This window comes from Eubalaena glacialis, chromosome 6 (assembly GCF_028564815.1).
Source record: "Eubalaena glacialis isolate mEubGla1 chromosome 6, mEubGla1.1.hap2.+ XY, whole genome shotgun sequence".
Taxonomy (NCBI): domain Eukaryota; kingdom Metazoa; phylum Chordata; class Mammalia; order Artiodactyla; family Balaenidae; genus Eubalaena; species Eubalaena glacialis.
This window is the reverse complement of record NC_083721.1, coordinates 46,635,547-46,661,174: the sequence shown is the minus strand read 5'-3', so window position 1 is coordinate 46,661,174 and position 25,628 is coordinate 46,635,547. Positions and strand designations below refer to the sequence as shown.

The 25,628-nt window shown below is 38.2% G+C and overlaps 2 protein-coding genes across 6 annotated transcripts in view; both read right to left on the bottom strand.

Annotated features, from left to right (window-relative positions):
* Positions 1–2,081, bottom strand: part of CRYBG3 (crystallin beta-gamma domain containing 3) — a 115,943-nt gene extending 113,862 nt beyond the window's left edge. For all 4 annotated transcript variants that reach the window (XM_061194038.1, XM_061194042.1, XM_061194040.1 and 1 more), the window contains exon 1: positions 1,739–2,081. In XM_061194038.1, the coding sequence (XP_061050021.1) occupies positions 1,739–1,887 (149 nt within the window). In that variant the 5' untranslated portion in view covers positions 1,888–2,081. The remainder of the gene's footprint in view (positions 1–1,738) is intronic.
* A 6,425-nt stretch (positions 2,082–8,506) lies between these two features.
* The window catches only part of ARL6 (ADP ribosylation factor like GTPase 6), a 63,288-nt gene continuing 46,166 nt past the window's right edge, over positions 8,507–25,628 (bottom strand). The window contains exons 8-9 of one of the 2 annotated variants that reach the window (XM_061193001.1): positions 9,757–9,865; positions 8,507–8,652 (exon numbers count right to left, since the gene is read on the bottom strand). In XM_061193001.1, coding sequence (XP_061048984.1) covers positions 8,649–8,652; positions 9,757–9,865 — 113 coding nt within the window. In that variant the 3' untranslated portion in view covers positions 8,507–8,648. The remainder of the gene's footprint in view (positions 8,653–9,756; positions 9,866–25,628) is intronic. The other variant, XM_061193002.1, reaches the window with a different exon arrangement.

The window sequence follows — 25,628 nt, the reverse complement described above, 5'->3', positions numbered from 1 at the left end:
TAAAAGGTAAAACACCCACACAAAGGATTATCTGCTATCCCCTTAACATCTGGCAAGTTCTAAAAAAGATGAGGACACAATTAGTGTTCATATAAGCACAATTAAATTTCTCATTGTCAAAAAGCCACAGTGGGTGCCTCTCTGGAGATGAGAATGGAGAAGTGGTAAGAAGACAAGAGACAAGTTGCTGTAGTGGTTAGTTCCAGAGAGAAAAGAGATTTGAGAAGTGTCTAAAAAGCCAAAATAGGGCAGGGCAGCAGGCAGGGTTTCAGGACAATTCTGATATAAACCTGAAATTGGTCTGCCTGTTCCCTGCTACCGCTGACACAAGTTTCCAACTTTTGCTGAGTCTACTTGGGATTTCTTTTAAACACTGCCTCCATATTATCCAAGACTGTTAGTGCTGTTACAGTGATGGCAGGCACCACAGGCTGTCTGCCCACACCAGCATTCTGACATTCTGGTTGAGTCCTGTCAGACTTCAAAACTATTTTTAACTACTGTGTTAACTCTGAATTTTAAATTTTCTCTTAATAGGGCAATAATAGCTGAAGCTTCCCAGGAGAAGTTTTCCAAATATTATAGGAGCTTTCTTGGAAAGATGTGGCATTTTATTAACAGATGGTCATAACGGAAATGTTTCACAAATAGGGAAACTGAGGAACATATAAACGACTAGAATCAAATCACAAGACCTGAATGAATATTGATGGAATCAGGTCAGTTACAGTTACAGTTGTTTCCTATCCATTTTTCTTTGAAGCCCTCCACGAAGCCTTTAACATCTGAAGTAAACACAGCTTTCTGGAGAGCGTCCTTTCAATCACATGAGTGACCTTCTAGTGCAATTTGGGGGAAGACGGAGCCGTAAGCCTCTCTTGCCATCAAAAGTTTAAAACAGCGAGTGGTATATCACGAACCCCTCTTCCTCCCTCGGGACAGATGAAAGGACTCAGGAATAGGTAGTTTTATTAGACATGAATTTTTTTTTTTAATTTCGATTTCACAGCAGCAGGTGGAGAAGGAAAAAAAGACTGCAGAGAAGGGGCAAGTTTTCATTACTGAAACCAAGACAGCTCGAGTCCTGGTTTCTGGAATCTGTCTGGGAACTTGAGGCAGATGTTTCCGAAGAGACATGGGAGAGAAGGGCGGCATCATTTAAATGTCAGGCAATGGTAAATGAGCCTAGCGAGGGTTTTACATTTTGATGGAGTCTTGGGAACTCAGCATCACCATTCTTTTTTTTAAAAAAAATCATTTTGAGAAACTATGAATAAAATGGCAAAATCCCAGCCAAGGGGGTGGCGCTCCAAAGCGTCACCTTTCCCACAGAAGTGGTTTTAGGATCGCGCCCTCTCTGCCCTGGCGGATGGCTCGGCTCACAACTGTTTCCCATTACTGTCGGCAGGACGCCGGGGGACTCGCTTTTGCCGCAGAACTTGGAGAGCAGACGCGACTGTGGGACGGGAACCGAATCACATCCGGGGAGGGGAGGTGGGGAGGCAGAGCGCCCCGCGGGCTGGCGCGGCCTCGGGTCACGAACTTCACCCGGATTTAACAAACCAAGCGATGCGGCACGAGAACTGGGCGAGAAGGACGAAACTTGAGCAATGGAGGAAGAACAGAAAGTGACGAGCGCAGCCTGGCCGAGAGCGGCTGGCTGCGGGCACCGGGGCCAGGAGCCCCCCGTCCCGCGAGTCGGCGCAGGGCCCCCCGACGTCCCCCCCGGAGCTCCCACCTGGCTGCGCCCCGGCCCGGCGCGGGCGGCTGGCTTGTCCCCGGCCTCTCCTCCTCTTCCTCTTCCTTGTCCCGGGAAGGGCTTCGGGGAGCGAAGAACCGGGAGAAGCTGTGCCAGGGGGCGCCGCCCCTCCTCCGGCCGCCGGACATCTCCCCGGCGCGGCAGCCGGTCCGCGGCCGTCCCCGGGGAACGCGCGAGACGGTGTCCTGCGCCCTGAGACCGGCGCCGCGGGACTCGGCGAGGGCAGGACTGACTCGGCGCGGGCGGACGGGCGGCGCGACTCAGACCATCTCGGGCAGGAGAAGCGCGGGCGCTATGCGCTCCCAGCGCGGCTACTTCTCGCGCTGTGCGGCGGCTCCTCCTCCTGCCCCCAGCCCGCCCGCCCCCGGGAGGAGCCAGAGGCCGCGGCACCGCCCCGAGCCCGGGACCCGCCGCCGTCCGCCACCGCCGGCCGGGTCCTCGCTGCCGGCGCTGGCCTGAGACCCGGGGGGACGCGCAACCCCGCTACGCCAGGCTCCGGGCTTCCCGCCCAAACGAGCTCCAGCCCGTTTGTCTTTTCGCTCAAATTTTCCTTCCTATTACTGATTTGTTTTTCTATCCTCCAGCCAATGGACGGAACGGTTTTCAGACTTTTGAAAGAAGTTCATGAACTAAAGTTTGTGAACACACCTGGTAAACTGCGGTAGGAGAATGGCCTTGGCTGCTTTTCAGCTAACGAACAGCTATTCCTAAAACAGCTTCGCAGGGCTGCAAAAGATGAGGTTACCCCGTGGCCGAGTCTTAGACGTGGAGGGCTCCGTAGGTGCCTGTCTAGATCTGTCAACAACTCGTTTCGTGTTCGGCTGGCTTACTACTGTGTGGAGTAACTTACTCTAACCCAGATGTGTTTTGATATTTCTCACACTCCGTGTTACACACTACTCCCCGGCGAACCCTCTTGCAAAACGTCACTGATCAAAAACAAGTGTAATTCAAACTTGTAAATGCTGGAACAAATGTAGTCATTACACAGACGTCACTGAAATCTGGAGACCAAAAGGTCCTTAAGATTTGCTTTTAAATATGTCTAAATACAGTGGTGTGGATTTTCTTAGTTTTTTTTAAAAGTTACATACAAAAAGCTGTAATAATTAATGTATGCAACTTGATGAGTTTGAAGATAAATATACACCATGCAACCATCATGGCAATCTATGCCATAAAAGCATCCATCACCTCCAGAAGTTCCCTCCCACCCTCTTATTTATTATTATTATAAACACTTATGACGTAAGATCTGCCCTCTTAGCAAAGTTTTAAGTATACAATGCAGTATTGTGAACTATAGGCACTGTGCTGTAAGTAGAGCTCTAGGACTTACTCATCTTGCATAACATCAACTTTGTACCCTTGGAATAATACTGCCCTGTTTCCCCTTCTCCAGCCCCTGGCAACCTCCTTTCCACTCTCTGCTTCTATGGATTTGACTTTTTTAGATGCATCAATATAAGTGAATCCATATAGTGTAGTATTTGCCCTTCTATGTCTGACTTATTTCACTAATATAGTAGCACGACTTTTTTTTTTTTTAGTTTTTTATACCCTAGTGGCTAGTAGAGAAAATATCAAGGGGCCCATTCACCGCAGGTGTTTTGTTTTAAAGCCAAGCTGCCCCTGTGAGGGTGTAGAAATCAGAAAAGTGAATATCCGTTCACTAAAAATGTTATACAAGTAAATGAGATGAAAATGAAATGTCCAAGGCAGTTTTGACTTGGGGGAGGGGCAGGAAGGTACCCTGAGGTCATCCCCGCTCTGGCTTTGGCGTCCTGGGGGAGGAGAAGGTTGCTGATGAGTCGATTGGATGGCTATACACCCCCGGTCATTTCAGCACCAGCTGATGGCTGTTGAGCCTCCCTGCCACACCACAGCTGCCTCGCAGAAGCACTCCAGCCCCTACTAACTGCAGCAGAGCCCAAAGCCGCTCACCCTAATTTGTTCTGGCTCAATTTAACCTACCAAAGTCAAATCAGTCTAGTTTCCTTCTGCTGGGTTCATCCCAGACGATCCCTCAAGATTGGGATCGTCTGGGATCAAAAGTGCTAGTCAGCACTTTCTCTTTTGCAAATCTTTCCTCCCTCTCTGTGAGTCTGAGAAAAAAGGGAAAAGCTAGTATAATACACTAGAATAAGACAAGTAAAATTTCCAGTTCGAGCCTTATTATTTTAGGGAAGAATCTCCATTAAAGGCCAGCTTACCAGAAAGCCCAGAGAATATGAAAGCAAAGAGAGTATGAAGCAAACCGTTCCCTCCAGCAAGAAGGCCTAGGGAATTAATCTCCCCAAAGGAATGTTAAATAACTACCAGATGTGTCCACCACTTGTACTGTGACCAAAGCAAGCCCTACACCCTAATACCTACCCAGAGGGTAGATTTTCAGGAAGTCTTTCTGGGGATAAAAACTTACTGGGGCCAGTAAGATTTATTACTGAGTTATGGTTTTATCTAATAATGCTATTTCTTTAAGAAAGGAATTTCTCTAAAAAATAGCTGTTAAGGAGAATGCTGTGATAGTCATATTTTTTCAATAACCACTATCCTTGGTAAATGAGAAGGCATCAGAACCATGATGGGTAAAGTCCTTCATTCATATAGAAACTTTCTATAGTATTGGTGGTGATAGTACATGTAGTAGAAATAATGCTAATGTTCATCCAGCTAGAATCCCTTCTATTAATAAACAGCTTGCAAAGGTATAAGATAATATAAATGTTATTAGAGGCCCCTAAAATGAACAGTTGGTCCAATACAGACCCATGATATATATATATATACACACATGTATATATATATATATATATATACACACATATGTGTATATATATATACATGTGTGTATATATATATATATATATTTTTTTTTTCCTCAAAAGCAACTGCTTCATGAAGGAAACAATGTCTAACGATATTCTAATCTCCAGCCTGTGGTAGAACAAAGCATTTGAATGAATTGTGAGTAAGTATACATGGTGTCCTGCCTCCACTAAGGCAAACTTCGTCTATGAAAAATTAGCTTAAAACCATAAATTAATGATTCCTGAATTTTAATTTATTTACTTTTCAAGTACTTATCAGTTCCTAGATGTCCTCCATTCTTATATTCTAAACTCATAATAACAAATTTCTGAATACTAAGTTCTAAGATTACGTTAGGAAGTCTGTAAAAAAGTTGAATTTTAGAGTTGTAAGGATCTTAGAGATGCGAATTTAGCACAGTTGTCTACATTTGTTCATTCAGTTTTTCTGAAGACATTTAATAAGTATCCACAGTAGAAGCATATTTACTGTGAAGCTGATGAAGCTGAAGCTTCAGGGCATCTCACTGGTACGGTCTCTTCCAATGTGAACTCAGGAATGCCATCACTTGGTCGTGTGTGTTTATGAAATTTACAAAAGCAAACATTTAAACTGCAATTAAGACCACAATCTCTTTCCACTTGGATTTTCCCTCCATCACCTTATGCCTAGAGTCAGTTGGTATTGGAGTTATTGGGGGCACTTTGGGATCTGCCGGGAAATTTGCGTTGGGGGTACATTTAGTTTGGATTTAGTAGGATATATTTATTTGGTTGTCAGCTTCTTCAAAGAATAATTGTTACTGCTTAAATTCCAATTTGTCCATTGTGCAACTCACCAAGCATTACACACCCAGGATACATTATCACTACATAAATGCATCCTAATTCCCCTAACACTGAAAATATGTGTGGGTAGTGGAGGTGAAACAAGATTCAAAATGTATAATAGCAAAAGGAGAGTTGTAGAAAATTATTTCAGGCATCAGAAGACAAAACTAAAATGGAAAGAATCACTTCTAATTGATGTAATTTCTCTCATAACAGTAATATGTTCAACAATGGAGTGTATATAATTTTTGTAATTGTAAATGCAGCAAACTTTTTTTTAATGAAAATCATGTAAAATAGAATTTTTCAGAATTTTTGTTTGTAGGGCACAAACCTGTAGCATCACCACAATGAGTGTGTATGTGAGTGTATAGTGTTGTATGTTTACCTGGCCCTTCTATCAATAATAAATACACTCAACCAAATTTGAGGAAAGACTGAATTCTCTTTCCATTCTATGTACAGAAAATGATACTAGAAAATCATTGTCATATGAAATGCTATCAAAGAGTATACCAACAAAAGTATAAGAAAAACAATATTATAGAGGTATACCAGGCAGTTAATGGAAAAAATACTGTTTTCCTAGACTTCGTGATACTTGTAGTATTAGTCAACCTTTTAAAATTGGTAATTTGTATGATTTATTTTTTCATTCACTTTTTAAAAAATTTACTTATTTATTTTTGGCTGCATTGGGTCTTCGTTGCTACGTGCGGGCTTTCTCTAGGGGCGGCGAGCAGGGGCTACTCTTCGTTGCGGTGTGCAGGCTTCTCATTGCTGTGGCTTCTCTTGTTGCGGAGCACGGGCTCTAGGCGCGCGGGCTTCAGTAGTGGCGGCTTCATTCACTTTTATATCTAATTTTTATTTTTAATTTTAAATCTTTCTCTTTGAAGAGGAATTGCAAAAATCTTCACATACCTTAAAATCTGGATCTGTCCTTGAGTGCCAACCATGTGTCAGATACACACTCATTCTTAGAGATACAGTGATGAATAAAACCAGTGCTTTCCCTCAAGGAGCAAGTTTGATGGGGTAAACAGAGGAGCAAAGCAGGTAGGACAGGGAAAATCTTTCTATGGGTATAAATAGGATGGACCCCAACTTAGTCTAGAAGGTTCCAGGAAGGCTCACTAGAGGAGATAACTTTCTTCCCCTCTGCCTCCTGTGACCACCATGACTTCCACAAAAGGTCTGCAATTCAATACTTATTTGATGTGTGAGAAAAGCTGAAGTTCATCACACTGTAACTGAACTCCCACTCCCAATGCATAAGCACTGTACTCCTCAAAAGTATGAGAAAAGACAAAGTGCTGACTCCAAAGCATTTCAACAAAGATGCAAGTGTATTTTAGAAATGTTAAGCTTTTTGTTCTAAAAAGTCCACCAGAGGGATAAGCTTCTGTATATATGTTGGAGCACAGTATTTACTATGTGGCAGGTGGCCCAGGAATACTAAGACAGCTGTCAACATCAAGGAAAGCACCAGCCCATGAAAAGCAAGCAGATGGATCGGGGCACTTCACTAGCTGCCTCCTAGAATAATAGCTGTGCGTGGCCAAATGAGGCAATGTCACGCTGCCCAGGGCAGCAAAAAGCTATTACTGGGTATAAGCACTCAGTTAGGAGATGGGGCGGGGAAACGTCCTCCCCTTTCCTTTGTATAGCCCAGGTTTTCATTAAGAACCATAACAGCAAATAAGAAAGGGGGGAAAATGATGTTAGCATTTCTCATTCTGTTACATTCTGATTATCATGGTTTGTAACACGGGAAAATGCCTCAGTCTTGCTGCTTCAATGAGAGCAGATGGTGAAATTTTAAGTAATTGGTTATTCAGACTTCTATGGGATGCATGAAGTTCTATTGTATTGTTTGTCTGTTTTTTATTTCCAGAACATGTGGAGATTGACATCTTTCAAACACACATCTTTTAATGCTTAAATTAAGATGTGTTAGTCTGACCTAAATTACATTTACTCTTTTCTTCCCTTGAAATTGATGATGATACTTATGAAGAGAAATGAATGCTTTAAAAAATTATAACATTAACAGTCAAATATTTTCTTCTAAAACAGTGGAAAATTTGCTAATACCAAACCATTGTATTCTAAAGGGTATATACATAGAAGAAGGATTTCTTTGGCAAACATAGATTATAAAATCTATTCCAAAATAGTTATTCTTACCAATTCAGTTTGATATGTCCTTTGTTTGAGTCAAAAGCTATCTATAATATAGTCATATGTAGATTATTAACTTTTAGTAATGCAGCTTCATACACATGACACAGATAATGGCTCAGAATAATAATTTACTATTATATGCAAAACTCAGTTCCTATATTCTGTTTTCCCAAAATAATTGATGAGTACAGAAGTTATGCACTATATTGTACATATCTGATATACAATTTTAAATGGATTTATTTTGAAAAGAACAATTGTTTATAAATTTCTGGACTGTACTATTTTAGTGTTTATTGTAAATTTTGTTTATTAGGGCTCATGAAACAAAGCTTCAGAGGAAAAAGATAATTGGTTTGTGAATTAGCTTTCTTGTTTTTTTTATTTTGAAGTTGGAGAACAGACATATCCCAGAATCCTGAGTTCTCTTACTATGGACACGTTCCCAGTTTGATTTGCTGCAAATGGTTTAAAAGCAAGGCATAGAGGCAGCTGTTATTGTGAGCAAATGTTTTGATTAGAGAGAGAAAGCAGCTGGAAATGATACATGCTGTCACGTAAGATAAGCCACAGTTTTCAAATGGGGACTTTACCTAATCTGAAATTGAGATTAGCATTATTTCCTTTGCATGAATTTTCTTTGTATAGAATGGGCTAGAAGTCTATTCACTTTGTTTATAATCTGGAGTGATGAAGTACTGATACTTACCTATGGAAATCTTACATAGTCCATTATGAAATAATAATATCATTAACAAACTTTCATGAAATTTCATTTAAAAATATTGCTAAACGTAGTTAAAAAATCCATATGAAGCTTATAAAATCAAGTGTTACTGTAGAGGATACAATTTTGATTTTTTAGAAATGCAGTAAGTACATTCTCAATGCCTCCACTTTCATTTTGAAAAATTTGTAAAAATTTATCAAACTGTAACTTAATTGGTTTTGCAAATAATGAACAAAAGCAGCCTACATCAAATATTTCCATCAGTCTGTGTTAGCAACTGAATTCCGTCCTCACCTCTTCCAATCAACCTTTCATTGGTAAATAGTAAAAGGAGTTACCTATGAAAAAAAGGTAAAACAGAAGACAAGAAGTTACAATAGGAATACTTTGACTCCAGTATCGAAGTAAAAAGGTAATTCTTGTAACTGATTTCATATTAATAACCATTCTTAAGTTTCATTCATTTCTACATTCTATCTTCTACTTTACTTTTCTTTCTTTCAACTCCCCAAATAAGTACTTCTGGGTAGTCAGTTTCCATCATAAGTCATTTGGTTTATTTCTCCTACAGGTGAATATATTGACATATGACTTTGAATTATCAAGTCTGGAAGACAATCAAATGAACAAATTGTTTTCATCAATTTCACAGTTGGTCTTAGATTAAGTAACTCCAGAAATGATGATTCCATTTCTATCTGGTTCAACAGGAACTCCACTTCAAATGATCAATCATGTACATCATCAAATGAAATAGCTGACCACACCACAATATAGAACTTTATAAACCATATGCAGTCTGAGGGGAATGGAAATTAACTTATTCATTTTAAACTCTGCCACTTTCATTCTAGTTTTTCCTACCACTTAAAGATATTCTGTAGGTATATGTAGTCTCTGCAGCTTAAATAAAACACAATCTAGCTTAGAAATAAAAAGCATCTTTTAATAAAATTTAAAAAGTAGCTACTGGAAAACTCTTCCTTAGTAGGTAAGGAAGGTAGACAGAGAAATTTTTAAAAATTATGTATTTACTGAAAAGTTTATTAATCAGTCTACATTTCAGAAAAACAAAACAAAACAAAAAATAAGAAAATGGAAAATTCTGAAATAAAGATCTAGATAGAGTCTAAATCAAGATCATTAACCTAGTAGTCATTCTTCTAGTGTTAGCTGCCTCAAACTTGATTAGGAAAGTTGGTGGGAGGAATATATATTTTTAAAAACCACAAAACAAAAAACAATATCCCATCTACAAAGTTATTTTATGGCCTTCTACCTGTTCAATAAACATTCTACCTGTTCCAGGCCCTGTGTTTGGCGATTGGAATACACAATGTGATCCACCCTCAAGACATTGTCTCAAAAAAGGAGAACAGAACTAAGTGACAGTTACAAACTACAGGGCAGTGTGATAAATTTGAAAAGTGAGAAATACGTACATGGGAAAAGGGGAGAAGAAAGTGTCTAACTGTATCACTTGGGTAGGCTGTACTTGAGGCCAGGGATAGATTTCACAAATCAGGCTCCAGAAACATGGATCAGAAAGTCCTGCAACCACAACCAGTTAAAACACCTGTTGAAACATTTATATTAGAAATGTCACACTTGTCAGAAAGCAGTATCAAAGCCCAACAGGAGTGCATACAACACTGGGCCAACAGTAGACATATAATTAATATCTGCTATCTGATTTGGTGAGGAGACATTACAGTCAGTGGGTGCTACTACATTGTGAATCATCAAATACTATGTGTAACATAAGGATATTCAAGGGCTTTGGTATGTTAATATGAAACTACCTCTAAGTGAACTACTTGCTTCATTCTTTAAAATAATTGCATAATTAAAAAGTAGACGACAATAATAAAGTATGAGAAATATGCAAGTAGAGAAACTGCTGCACTGATCCTAACTCGACTTACATAATCTGAGTTTATGTCTGCCAATTACTGACTGAGACAGGTTAGACCAGTAAATCAGGATGGAGAAGTCTTACTACTAACCAAATATCTAATTTAGGACCAAAATCAAGTGTATACAAGAACCAAACAGTTTGACATTTGTTTGGCATTCTTGTATAAATTGCCTTTTTCACAGCTATTACACTGAATTCACTCTAACTTGTCAGGTTGATATTATTTCTGTTGTGAAATCCAGGAAGTCACCTGGTCCATGTTTATGATTAGTGGTTAAAGTGCTTTTTTTCCTCTAAAAATTGGCAGTAGTGCTGTATTGTCTAATAGTATATCTACAAATTTCAAGAGATCTGTAACTCATATAATAAATATATTCACATTTCCCATACTGTTTGCAGTTGTCAACATATTCAGGCCGTTGATTTTTATGTTATACAATTTTAGACTTTCTTTTTTGAAAATAAATTACTCAAATCTACTGTATTCTATTCTGGTTCTTCTTATGTAAAATGTCACTTACTCTATATTACTATTTTGTATAAAATTATTTTTATCTAAAGATAATTTTCATTTTGAAATTATTTCATACTTATTGAAAAACTACAAGAATAGTACAAAGACCCTTTTTTATTCCCTGAATCATTTGAAAGTATGATTTCAAAATGATGTCCTATCACCCCTAAATACTTTGATGTATTGATATAACTTACAAATATGACCATTCTGTTAAAATCCTAAATAGCCACAACACAACCCTCAAAATCAAGAAATTAATGTTACTATATTTTACCATCTTATCCTCTGGCCCCATTCACATTTTGCTAATTGTCTCGTTTATGTTCATCACAGCAAAGTGATCCAATCCAGAATCACATATTACATTTAGTTGTCAAGTATCTTTAGTCTCCTTCATTCTGTAGAAGTGCCAGTCTTTCCTTGACTTTCATGACTGTTACACTTTTGAATGTTACAGGGACAGTCCTCCATTTGGGTGTGTGGTGTTTCCTTGTGCTTAGAGTCAGGCTATGCATTTTTCATACAAATACCACAAAAGTAATGTCATGCTCTTCTCATGGCTGGTGTACATGATTTCAGTTTGTCCCACTGCAGATGATGTTTACTTGGATCACTTGATGAAATCCATTTTAATTTATTGGCTTTTTAACATACCTCTTAAATTTTGAAAATAGATGCTCTAGGAATTACAATACACATCCTTAATTTACACTGTCTACTAGAATTATTACTCTATCACTCCATGTAAAATGTAGAAGTTTTGAAGCTGTTTAGGTCCTTTATAAGCCACCTGCATCAGTTATATTGCAGTGTCATATGTCATTTGTATTACCTCTACATACATTACAAAACCCATAAGAATATGCTACACTTTTTGCTTTAAACATTTGCTTTAAACATAAGGACATTAAAGAAAAAAGTCTTTTACATTTACCCAAATATTTACCATTTAATTGGTTTTCATTGTTTCCTGAAAATTAGTTTCCCTTTAGTATCATCTCCCTTCAGCCTGAAGAACATTTCTTATAGTAGTGCAGATATAATGGTGAAATTTTTTCTTAGTTTTCTATCTTAGAATTCTGGTTCAACATTTTTTTTTTCTCTCAATACTTTAAAGATATTGTACTACTGTTTCCTGGCACAGATTGTTCCTGATAAGAAATCCACAGTAGTTTGTAACACTGTTACTTTGTATATAATGTTGATTTCTACCCCCTCACCCCGATGTTTCTGAGATTTTCTTCAGTTTTCAACAATTTGCTATTTTTTTAAAGGAATTTTTTCTTTCTTTTTTTAAAATTAATTAATTTATTTTTGGCTGTGTTGGGTCTTCGTTGCTGTGCGCGGGCTTTCTCTAGTTGCGGAGAGCAGGGGCTACTCTTCGTTGCGGTGTGTGGGCTTCTCATTGCAGTGGCTTCTCTTGTTGTGGAGCATGGGCTCTAGGCACGTGGGCTTCAGTAGTTGTGGCACACGGGCTCAGCAGTTGTGGCTTGCGGGCTCTAGAGCGCAGGCTCAGTAGTTGTGGTGCACAGGCTTACTTGCTCCGCGGCATGTGGGATTTTCCCGGACCAGGGATCAAACCCATGTCCCCTGCATTGGCAGGCGGACTCTTAACCACTGTGCCACCAGGGAAGTCCCAACAATTTGCTCTCATACACCTAGTTTTTTGTTTGTTTTGTATTAACCCTATTTGGGGTTTGCTAAGCTTTTTGAATCTATAAATTATATATTTCATTCAATTTAGGAATTTTTCACCCATTATTTCTTCAAAAATATATTCTGTCCCATTCTCTCTTTCCTATCCCTGTGGGACTCTATTACATATATTTTTAAAATTTTGATATTATCCCACAGGATCCTGAAGCACTGATGATTTTTTTTCAATATTTCTTGCTCTCTCTTTTTCAGATGGAACACTTTCTATTGATCTGTATCTTCGAGTTCACTGCTTATTTTCTCTGTCATTTTCATTCTATGAAATGAATGATTTCTATGATTTTTTTAATGTCAGATATTGTGTTTTTCAGTTCTAGAATTTCATTTACTTTCTTTTTATATTTTCTATTTTTCTGCTGAAATTCCTATCTTTTCATTTGTTATAAGCAGGTTTTCCTTTGCCTCATTGAGATATTATAGCTGCCTTAAAGTCCTTATCTGATCATTCCATTTGAGTCTTCACAGTATTGACCTCCATTATCTTTTCCCTTGAGAATGGGTCAGTTTTCTGGTTTTTCACATAACAAGTAATTTTGTACTTAGGAATAAACCTCACCAAGGAGGTGAAAGACTTATACACTGAGAACTATAAAACATTAATAAAGGAAATTGAAGATGATTGAAAGAAATGGAAAGATATCCCATGCTCTTGGATTGAAGAATTAATATTGTAAAAATGGCCATACTACCCAAAGCAATCTACAGATTTAATGTGATCCCTACCAAATTACCCATGACCTTTTCCACAGTACTAGAACAAATAATCCTAAAATTCATATGGAACCATAAAAGACCCAGAATTGCCAAAGTAATCCTGAAGAAAAAGAACAAAGCAGGAGGCATAACCATCCCAGACTTCAGACAATACTACAAAGCTACAATAATCAAAACAGCATGGTATTAGCACAAAAACAGACATACAGATCAATGGAAGAGAATAGAGAGCCAAGAAATAAACCCACACACCTATGATCAATTAATCTTCAACAAAGGAGGCAAGAATATACAATGGGAAAAAGACAAACTCTTCAGCAAGTGGTGTTGGGAAAGTTGGACAGTCACATGTAAATCAATGAAGTTAGAACACGCCCTCTCACCACACACAAAAATAAACTCAAAATAGCTTAAAGACTTAAACATAAGACATGACACCATAAAACTCCTAGAAGAGAACATAGGCAAAACAGTCTCTGACATAAATTGTACCAATGTTTTCTTAGGTCAGTCTTCCCAGGCAATAGAAATAAAAACGAAAATAAACAAATGGACCCTAATCAAACTTACAAGCTTTTGCACAGCAAAGGAAACCATAAACAAAACTAAAAGATAGCCTACAGAATGGGAGAAAATATTTGCAAATGATGCGACTGACAAGGGATTAATCTAAAAAATTTACAGACAGCTCGTGTGGTTCAATATCAGAAAAACAAAAACAAACCAATCAAAAAATGGGCATAGGGGCATCCCTGGTGGCTCAGTGGTTAAGAATCCGCCTGCCAATGCAGGGGACATGGGTTTGAGCCCTGGTCCGGGAAGATCCCACATGCCACAACTAAGCCCGTGCGCCACAACTACTGAGCCTGCGCTCTAGAGCCCGCGAGCCACACCTACTGAAGCCCGCACGCCTAGAGCCCGAGCTCCGCAACAAGAGAAGCCACCGCAATGAGAAGCCCACGCACTGCAACAGAGAGTAGCCCTGCTTGCGGCAACTAGAGAAAGCCACGTGCAGCAATGAAGACCCCAATGCAGCCCAAAATAAATAAATAAATAAATTTATTTTAAAAAATGGGCATAAGACCTAAAGAGACATTTCTCCAAAGAAGAAATACAGATGGCCAATAGGCACATGAAAAGATGCTCAACATCACTAATTATTAGAGAAATGCACATCAAAACTACAATGAGGTCCACCTCACACGTGTCAGAGTGGCTGTCATTAAAAAATCTACAAATAACAAATGCTGGAGAGGGTGTGGAGAAAAGGGAACCTTCCTACACTGTTGGTGGGAATGTAAGTTGGCTCAGCCACTGTGGAAAACAGTATGGAGGTTCCTCAGAAAACTAAAAAATTACCATATGTTCCAGCAATCCTACTCCTGGGCATATATCCAGACAAAACTATATAACTCAAAAATATACATGCACTCCTATGTTTATAGCAGCACTATTCACAATAGCCAAGACATGGAAACAACCTAAATGTTCATTGACAGATGAATGGATAAAGAAGATGTACATATATACAATGGAATACTACTCAGCCATAAAAAGGAATGAAATAATGCCATTTGCAGCAACATGGATGCAACTAGAGATTATCATACTAAGTGAAGTAAGTCAGAATGAGAGAGACAAATACCATATGATATCACTTATATGTAGAATCTAAAATGACACAAATGAACATATTTATAAAACAGAAACAGTCAAGGACATAGAGAATAGACTGGTGGTTGCCAAGGGGGAGGGAGGTGGGAGAGGGTTGGATTGGGAGTTGGGGATTAGCAGATGTGATCCGGTATATATAGGATGGATAAACAACAAGGTCCTACTGTATAGCACGAGGAACTATAGTCAATATCCTGTAGTAAACCATAATGGAAAAGAATATGAACAAGAACGCATATACACTTTTCCGACCACAACGCTATGAGACTAGATATCAATTACAGGAAAAGATCTGTAAAAAATACAAACACATGGAGGCTACACAATACACTACTTAATAACGAAGTGATCACTGAAGAAATCAAAGGGGAAATCAAAAAATACCTAGAAACAAATGACAATGGAGACACGACGATCCAAAACCTATGGGATGCAGCAAAAGCAGTTCTAAGAGGGAAGTTTATAGCAATACAAGCCTACATCAAGAAACAGGAAACATCTCGAATAAACAACCTAACCTTGCACCTAAAGCAATTAGAGAAAGAAGAACAAAAAAACCCCAAAGCTAGCAGAAGGAAAGAAATCATAAAGATCAGAGCAGAAATAAATGAAAAAGAAATGAAGGAAACAATAGCAAAAATCAATGAAACTAAAAGCTGGTTCTTTGAGAAGATAAACAAAATTGATAAACCATTAGCCAGACTCATCAAGAGAAAAAAGGAGAAGACTCAAATTAATAGAATTAGAAATGAAAAAGGAGAAGTAACCACTGACACTGCAGAAATACAAACGATCATAAGAGATTACTACAAGCAACTCTATGCTAATAAAATGGACAACCTGGAAGAAATGGACAGATTCTTAGAAATGCACAACCTGCCGAGACTGAACCAGGAAGAAATAGAAAACATGAACAGACCAATCACAAGCACTGAAATTGAAACTGTGATTAAAAATCTTCCAACACACAAAAGCCCAGGACCAGATGGCTTCACAGGCGAATTCTATCAAACATTTAGAGAAGAGCTAACACCTATCCTTCTCAAACTCTTCCAAAATATTGCAGAGGGAGGAACACTCCCCAACTCATTCTACGAGGCCACCATCACCCTGATACCAAAACCAGGCAAAGATGTCACAAAGAAAGAAAACTACAGGCCAATATCACTGATGAACATAGATGCAAAAATCCTCAACAAAATACTAGCAAACAGAATCCAACAGCACATTAAAAGGATCATACACCATGATCAAGTGGGGTTTATTCCAGGAATGCAAGGATTCTTCAATATACGCAAATCAATCAACGTGATACATCATATTAACAAATTGAAGGAGAAAAACCATATGATCATCTCAATAGATGCAGAGAAAGCTTTCGACAAAATTCAACACCCATTTATGATAAAAGTCCTGCAGAAAGTAGGCATAGAGGGAACTTTCCTCAACATAATAAAGGCCGTATATGACAAACCCACAGCCAACATTGTCCTCAATGGTGAAAAACTGAAACCATTTCCACTAAGATCAGGAACAAGACAAGGTTGCCCACTCTCACCACTATTATTCAACATAGTTTTGGAAGTGTTAGCCACAGCAATCAGAGACGAAAAAGAAATAAAAGGAATCCAAATCGGAAAAGAAGAAGTAAAGTTGTCACTGTTTGCAGATGACATGATACTATACATAGAGAATCCAAAAGATGCTACCAGAAAACTACTAGAGCTAATCAATGAATTTGGTAAAGTAGCAGGATACAAAATTAATGCACAGAAATCTCTTGCATTCCTGTATACTAATGATGAAAAATCTGAAAGTGAAATTAAGAAAACACTCCCGTTTACCATTGCAACAAAAAGAATAAAATACCTAGGAATAAACCTACCTAAGGAGACAAAAGACCTGTATGCAGAAAATTATAGGACACTGATGAAAGAAATTAAAGATGATACAAATAGATGGAGAGATATACCATGTTCTTGGATTGGAAGAATAAACATTGTGAAAATGACTCTGCTACCCAAAGCAATCTACAGATTCAATGCAATCCCTAACAAACTACCACTGGCATTTTTCACAGAACTAGAACAAAAAATTTCACAATTTGTATGGAAACACAAAAGACCCCGAATAGCCAAAGCAATCTTGAGAACGAAAAATGGAGCTGGAGGAATCAGGCTCCCTGACTTCAGACTATATTACAAAGCTACAGTAATCAAGACAGTTTGGTACTGGCACAAAAACAGAAATATAGATCAATGGAACAGGATAGAAAGCCCAGAGATAAGCCCACGCACATATGGTCACCTTATCTTTGATAAAGGAGGCAAGCATATACAGTGGAGAAAAGACAGCCTCTTCAATAAGTGGTGCTGGGAAAATTGGACAGGTACATGTAAAAGTATGAAATTAGAACACTCCCTAACACCATACACAAAAATAAACTCAAAATGGATTAAAGACCTAAGTGTAAGGCCAGACACTATCAAACTCTTAGAGGAAAACATAGGCAGAACACTGTATGACATAAGTCACAGCAAGATCCTTTTTGACCCAGGTCCTAGAGAAATGGAAATAAAAACACAAATAAACAAATGGGACCTAATGAAACTTAAAAGCTTTTGCACAGCAAAGGAAACCATAAACAAGACCAAAAGACAACCCTCAGAATGGGAGAAAATATTTGCAAATGAAGCAACGGACAAAGGATTAATCTCCAAGATTTACAAGCAGCTCATGCAGCTCAATAACAAAAAAACAAACAACCCAATCCAAAAATGGGCAGAAGACCTAAATAGACATTTCTCCAAAGAAGAGATACAGATTGCCAACAGACACATGAAAGAATGCTCAACATCTTTAATCATTAGAGAAATGCAAATCAAAACTACAATGAGGTATCATCTCACACCGGTCAGAATGGCCATCATCAAAAAATCTAGAAACAATAAATGCTGGAGAGGGTGTGGAGAAAAGGGAACACTCTTGCACTGTTGGTGGGAATGTAAATTGATACAGCCACTATGGAGAACAGTATGGAGGTTCCTTAAAAAACTAAAAATAGAACTACCATATGACCCAGCAATCCCACTACTGGGCATATACCCTGAGAAAACCATAATTCAGAAAGAGTCATGTACCAAAATATTCATTGCAGCTCTGTTTACAATAGCCAGGACATGGAAGCAACCTAGGTGTCCATCATCGGATGAATGGATAAAGAAGATGTGGCACATATATACAATGGAATATTACTCAGCCATAAAAAGAAATGAAATGGAGGTGTTTGTAATGAGGTGGATGGAGTTAGAGTCTGTCATACAGAGTGAAGTAAGTCAGAAAGAGAAAAACAAATACAGTATGCTAACACATATATATGGAATCTACGGGAAAAAAAAAAAAAAGAGGTCATGAAGAACCTAGTGGCAAGATGGGAATAAAGACACAGACCTACTAGAGAATGGACTTGAGGATATGGGGAGGGGGAGGGGTGAGATGTGACAGGGTGAGAGAGTGTCATGGACATATATACACTACCAAATGTAAAATAGATAACTAGTGGGAAGCAGCCGCATAGCACAGGGAGATCAGCTCGGTGCTTTGTGACCACCTAGAGGGGTGGGATAGGGAGGGTGGGAGGGAGGGAGATGCAAGAGGGAAGAGATATGGCAACATATGTATATGTGTAACTGATTCACTTTGTTGTAAAGCAGAAGCTAGCACACCATTGTAAAGCAATTATACTTCAATAAAGATGTTTAAAAAAAAAAAAAAAAAAAAGAACGCATATACATATACAACTGAGTCACTTTGCCATACAGCAGTAATTAACACAACATTGTAATTGTAATTCAACTATACCCAGACCAGGGATCGAACCCGTGTCCCCTGCATTGGCAGGCAGATTCTTAACCATTGCACCACTAGGGAAATCCCTCTTATTTAAATTCTATGGAGATTATTGATAATTTTTCTTTAGCAGGCCTTCATTCTGGTTAGATTCAGGCCAAAAGTTCCAACCAGACTTGTGGGAGTCATATTTCAATGTTATTTCTGTTTTCAAAAACCTCCAGACTTTTATTCATATCTAGGCCATGTGTGAGCCACCCAGTAGCTAATCTTGGATTTGGGTCATAGTTTACTTCTCAAAGTCTGTGTATGCTGTTTGGACTCAGACCCACACTGAGGGCAAGACTGAGATTTCATAAGCAACTTTATGGGGTTACTTTGCTGATCTCTTCCCTCTCCCAATCTCCTCTGTACTTTAGTTCCTGGGGCTCCCCCCACTTTTTTTTTTTTTTTTAACCTCCCAGCTAGAAAGCTGAGGCTTTATGTGCCCTGCTCCACCATACACTTCCTATGAATATGCCCGTCTGGGGCCAAGCAGTGGGAAGACAGAGAGAACAAAAGCAATGGGATTTACCACATCCTCTTGGGACCACAGCTCCTGTGATTGTACACGAAGGTTCCCTTTCCTCAGAATTTTAGGTGTCTGTGGGTTTGCCACTGCCACTGTTGCTACTGTTGCTGCTGCTGACACCCTCAGATTGTTTGAGAGCTGGTGTACAAGAAAACATAGAAAAAGAAAATGGAGTATTTTCTTAATTTTTGCTGGTCATTAGGAGACTCCCTTCCCACTCTTTGAGCCAAAATCAGGTTTTCTCTGGAGCTCTGTCTGCACAGATTCTCAATTCTGGGTTTTCAGCAGCCTTAAGCCCAAGTAGAGGGGCTACCAAAGGGGAAAAAATGGGTAAACTCACTGTTGGTCTTGTGGTATGTTAAATTCTGGTCTTCTTCAATCTGACTGCTACTCAGAGTCCTCAAGTAGCTGGTCCATGCATTCAAATAGCTGGTCTATGCAGGTTTTATGGTTGCATTCGGTGGGGATAGGATGGAGTGTACTTACTCTAACTTACCCAGAGCCAGAACTTCCAAGGTAGCTTTTGATCAACTGTTTATCACTATGCTCACTTGAGGGTGACTTTTACGTGCTTCAAAATCCTAGGGCTTCAGGATGTGGACAGTGTGGGAGGATATATGCGTTACGTGGGGGCAGTAGTTATGTAGGAAATCTCTGTATCTTCTGCTCAGTTTTGCTGTGAACTTAAATTTGCTCTAAAAATAAAGTCTATTTAAAAAATGATGATCCTGGTGACAAGATGGCAGAGTAGGACATGAGCTCACATCTTCTTATGGAGAAGATGAATCAAAATCAACTAATTGCTGAACAACCATTGACAGAAAAATGCTGGAACCACCAAAAAAGATACCCTACAACCAAAGACAAAGAAGAAACCACAATGAGACAGTAGAAGGGGCGCAATCGTGACAAAATCAAATCCCATACCCGCCGGGTGGGTGACCCACAAACTGCAAAATAATTATACCACAGAAGTTCTCCCACAGAAGTGAAAGTTCTGAGCTCTACATCAGGCTCCCTAGCTTGGAGGCCTGGAAATGGGAGGAAGAGCCCCCAGAGAATTTGGCTTTGAAGGCCAGAGGGGTTTGATCGCAGGAATTCTTCCACAGGACTGGGGGAAACAGAAACTCCACTCTTGGAGGACACACACAAGGTCATGTGTGCACCAGGACCCAGGGAAAAAAAAACTGGACAGCTATATGTAAAAAAAATGAAATTAGAACATTCTTTAACACCATACAAAAAAATAAACTCAAAATGGGCTAAAGACCTAAATGTAGGATCAGATACTATAAAACTCTTAGAGGACAACATAGGCAGAATACTCTGACATAAATTGCGGCAATATCTTCTTCAAGCCGTCTCCTAGAGTAATGGAAATAAGAACAAACAAACAAAAAAACCAAATGGGACCTAATTAAACTCAAAAGCTTTTGCACAGCAAAAGAAACCATAAACAAAACGAAAAGACAACCTAGAGAATGGGAAAAAATATTTGCAAATGATGTGACCAACAAGGGATTAATCTCCAAAATTTACAAACAGCTCATGTGGCTCAATACCAAAAAAACCAACAACCCAATCAAAAAATTGGCAGAAGACCTAAATAGACATCTCTCCAAAGAAGACAAACGGATGGCCAAGAGGCACATGAAAAGATGCTCAACATCACTAATTATTAGAGAAATGCAAATCAAAACTACCATGAGATATCACCTCACACCAGTCAGAAGTACCATCATCAAAAAGTCTACAAACAATAAATGCTGGAAAGGGTGTGGAGAAAAGGGAAACCTCCTACACTGTTGGTGGGAATGTAAATTGGTACAACCACTATGGAGAATAGTATGGAGGTTCCTTAAAAAACTTTAAAGAGAGCTACTATATGATCTAGCAATCCCACTCCTGGGCATATATCCAGAGAAAAACATGGTTCGAAAGTATACATGCACCCCTGTTCACTGAAGTGCTGTTTACAATTGCCAAGACATGGAAGCAACCTAAATGTCCATTGACAGATGAATGGATAAACAAAGTTGTGGTATATATATACACAATGGAATATTACTCAGCAATTAAAAAGAATGATATAATGTCCTTTGCAGCAGCATGGATGGACCTGGATATTAACATACTAAGTGAAGTAAGTCAGACAGAGAAAGACAAATATCATATGATACCACTTATATGTAGAATCTAAAAAAAAAAAAGTGATACAAATGAATTTATTTACAAAACAGAAACAGACTCACAGACTTAGAAAACGAACATATGGTTATCCGGGGTGGGGGGAGGGATAGATTGGGAGTTTGGTATTGACATGTACACACTGCTATATTTAAAATAGATAACCAACAAGGACCTACTATATAGCACAGGAAACTCGGCTCAATATTCTGTAATAACGTGAATCGGAAAAGAATTTGAAAAAGAATAGATGTTTGTATATGTATAACTGAATCACTTTGCTGTACACCTGAAACTAACACAACATTGTTAATCAACTCTACTCCAATATAAAATAAATATTAAAAACATTTAAAACATAAAAATGAAAAAAGAAAAGTCCAAGGGGAATACTTCTCAAACTTGAGCATGTATTCTGCCATAGGTGACTGATGAAAATTTGAGAATATTGTTGGATATAGCCTGGGTTCCTCAGAAAGCATTGCTGAGGCAGAGAGACTCTGTATTAATTTATTAGGAAGTAAAGTTATGGGAAAGGAGAATGAAGCAGGTTAGGAGAGTGGCAATGCGAGGTGTTACTGAGCTGGTCGCTGCTAAGTGTGACTAATTGTTAGAGTCAGAGTAATCATCCCAGAAGCTATATATGGTGAGTCTCTAGACTGTCCATGATTGACAGGAAAAATAGAAAGAGGGAAGAATTTATTCACTAGTTCTTGTCTACCACCTGTCAATGGTTCCCCTGCTGGGTTATGTGTGTTTTGGAATGGTAGGGGTGGGGGCATGGGAACAAAAATAGGGTGCTCTGCACCTACATATAGTTGGCTGGAGCCTACAAGCAGTGGCAGCTGAAACAAGAGATGGTGAGTCTGAGAGAATCTGAAATGGCTCATAAAATGTGTCTGAAATGATATATACCTTAAAAATTAAGAAATCCCTCAGATTACTGGTTTGGTTTGAGGCATGGAACTACAAAGTATTGTGGCCAAAAAAACCACAGGTCTTTTTTGGGCCAGCCTAGGTTGTGGCTGCTTAGGTATTGATTTCTTTGACACTTACTGAAAAATTAAGCTGTTCAGAAGTTTCCAGGTGACTTTAACTGAACCATATGAAAGTGCTATCATTCAGCTGCTTTGGGCCTACAAAATGGCAATGCCATATGGTTCAATTAAATAGAATATGTTAAGACTTTCCATAGGGAACCCTAGGAACTGATATACTTGCTTAGAAAACACTTAGGACAGAAACCAGCAGAGAAAAGGATCTTAGGTGGTGAGTGGATATTCAAAACAAGAGTGACTAGGATGTGTAAAAAAGGAAGATGAAATGCATCAGCTTCCTCAATAAAGGATTATGGTAAAGACTCAAACATTCAAGACACAATTATTGCCCTTGCAAATCAAGGTTATGCACATGTCTCTAAAATAAGTACTGAGTCAAATTCTAGAATAATTTTGAGGGAAACAATTTTTCTAAATATAAGATAGTCTGTGAAGTGATTTACATTATTACGCAGAGCCATGTCAATCCCTCCCTAATGTGTTCACATTCTGGCTTCCAAGTTGTGACCCGGGTTTACTGGAATAAGCAAATGTGCTATCAATTTTAGAGAGCCATCTACTCAGTGATAGCTACAAGGACTTGGAAGCAATCTGAAATCATGATTTTTCTGTGAGTTAGCCCAGATCTGAGTTTTATCCAGGGCACCACTGAACCCTCCCACTCCATACTATTTTCTGTAAGAAGGAAGAGAAGGTAAGGATTTGGGTACCTCCTTTATAATTAGAGAGTTTACACTTGAGTTACACTATGAAAAATTTTTTCTGATTGTAGTTGATTAGAGGATTATCTTAATAAATGCATATATATCGATATTAACTTATGCCTTTTGAAGAACAATTTGAAGTAAGGCTAAAGAAAAAGAGATGAAAAAAATAAAAACTAACCATGAGTTAAGAGAATAACCTCAAAGTTTCCTTAGAATAAGACACTTAGCATTACGGTTTTTCATTTTATTATGATGTGACCTTAGGATGTAGATACTCTTCCTCAGTTTTCTTCTGGAAGGTAGGATACGTAAGACAGATATTTAAATAAATCTAATAAAAATAAAGATGTATTAAGTTAAATACCGAGTACTGTATAATCTTTAAATGCAAATAAAGTCTTCTTTGTGGCACTAGTAATACTCTTATATTAAAAGGAAATACAATTGTAGGCTTCCTAGACAAAGTTGCTGCTTGAATCCTATTCTACTGTAGGGCAAGCCCTATTCCTATTCCTAAAAAAGACTAAGACCTCCTGATATGGAGGCGAAGCCTCAGAATTGTCCTGATCTCTTTAAGAAAGAACTATAGTCTATTTCTTAAGTTTATACCCATTTCCCACATAGACAAGTTCTGTGATAAGTATTGATATATCTGCTTGTTACATCTGAAGGTCTAATTAGTAGAAAAATACTGCCTCTTGCCTTTATAGAGACCAACACACTTTTTAATCAGCAAACATAGCATTAATATTTAAAAAATAGTTCTGTGTTAGATGTATTTCAAATGAGAAAAACAAATTTTAACATTAACAAGATACCATGTTGATATAGGGTCTTGGAAATCATTTTGTTTGTTCTTAAGAAATTTTGTCCTGCTATGTATAAATGAAATAAAATTAGTCACAGTATGGGGGTTTTACAATGTAAAAAGGGATAAGCGATATGTTGTGAATCTATAAATTAAGCTCACGGAATTAGTGGACAGTACTTAATACACTAATAATCCAGCATCTAAAAAATGCAGTAAAAACTCTATCAAGTAGATAATATAGTTTCCAGAAACAGCAAGAACTGATGTATCACATTTAAGAGCATCACAAAAACAAACAAAATAAAAAACCCTACAACACAGAAAGAATAACGTATCTGTAGGATATATCTATAAACCTTCCCAAGAAAGCCCTGGGGAAATAGTTAGTGATCACTAAAATGAGTGAAGTGAGAGCTTCCTATGACCTTAGGATGGTGCATTCTGATGTACACACACACGCACACACTGAGCCTAAGAAAATAGAGCTTAATGTGAAATTGGCTTTAACTCCAACATTAATGATTACTCTCAATTAGAGGAAATGTAAACCTATCTCAGTAATATTTTACTGTAACATTATAACATTTCATTAAATAATTGGAAGAGTTTATAAAGTTTTCCAAAAGAGAATGAGACACACACACACACACACACACACATACACACTGATTTCTGGGCCTAGGCCTTTATGGATATATGCTATTCCAATAGTCAAATGGCAAAAATTAAAACACTGAGGCAAAGCCATAAAATATTTGCAATTAAGAAAATATTTTTAGCTATAGTTGTTACTTGGGGTCACAACTTAAAATGCATATCCACAAATTGGATTATTAATGCGTCTACATTTTACCACGTTTCAAGACTGTCAACACTAGTTATCAGTTAACTCAAAATATTGGTAAAAGTCACTGAGAAATCTGGAAGACCAAGCCAGATGTTTGGGGATAATCTGTGTGTGATTAAACTTTGAAACATTAACATGTCTGATGTTTCACAATCAGCCCCATCTGTTGCCACCCATTTAAAGAAAAGGAAGGAAAAAGACGTCAGAGGGCCAAGACATCAATATAACTGGAGGGGAAAAAAGGATTTCAATGAGCATTACTTTTCAGCTATTTGCATCTAATTTTTCATCTTTAATATAATTATTTAAGAAAGAAGTAATTTCAAATTGTTCTATTCCATTTTAGAATGCTCTTTAGCTCTTCAAGAAACCTTGTAGAGGTTAAGAACACAAATTCTGGAGCCAGATAGTCTAGACTCAAAATCTGGGGTCTTCTGTTTATTTGCAATGGGACTGTAGGCAAGTTACTTAACCTCCTTTGCCTCACTTTCATCATCTAAGATAGGAGTCGGCAAAGTTTTTATGTAAAGCCCCAGACAGTAAATAATTTCATGTTCTGTGGGCCACGTACGGTATCTGTTGCCTTTTTTTTTTTTTAAATAACGCTTTAAAAATGTAAAACCATTATTAGCTCAAGGGCCATACAAAGACAGATTAGTAGTTTGCTGACCCGTGACCTACATAATAGAGATAATAGCGCCTACCTCATAGAGTTGTTATGATGATTTTTTTGAATTTTATTTAT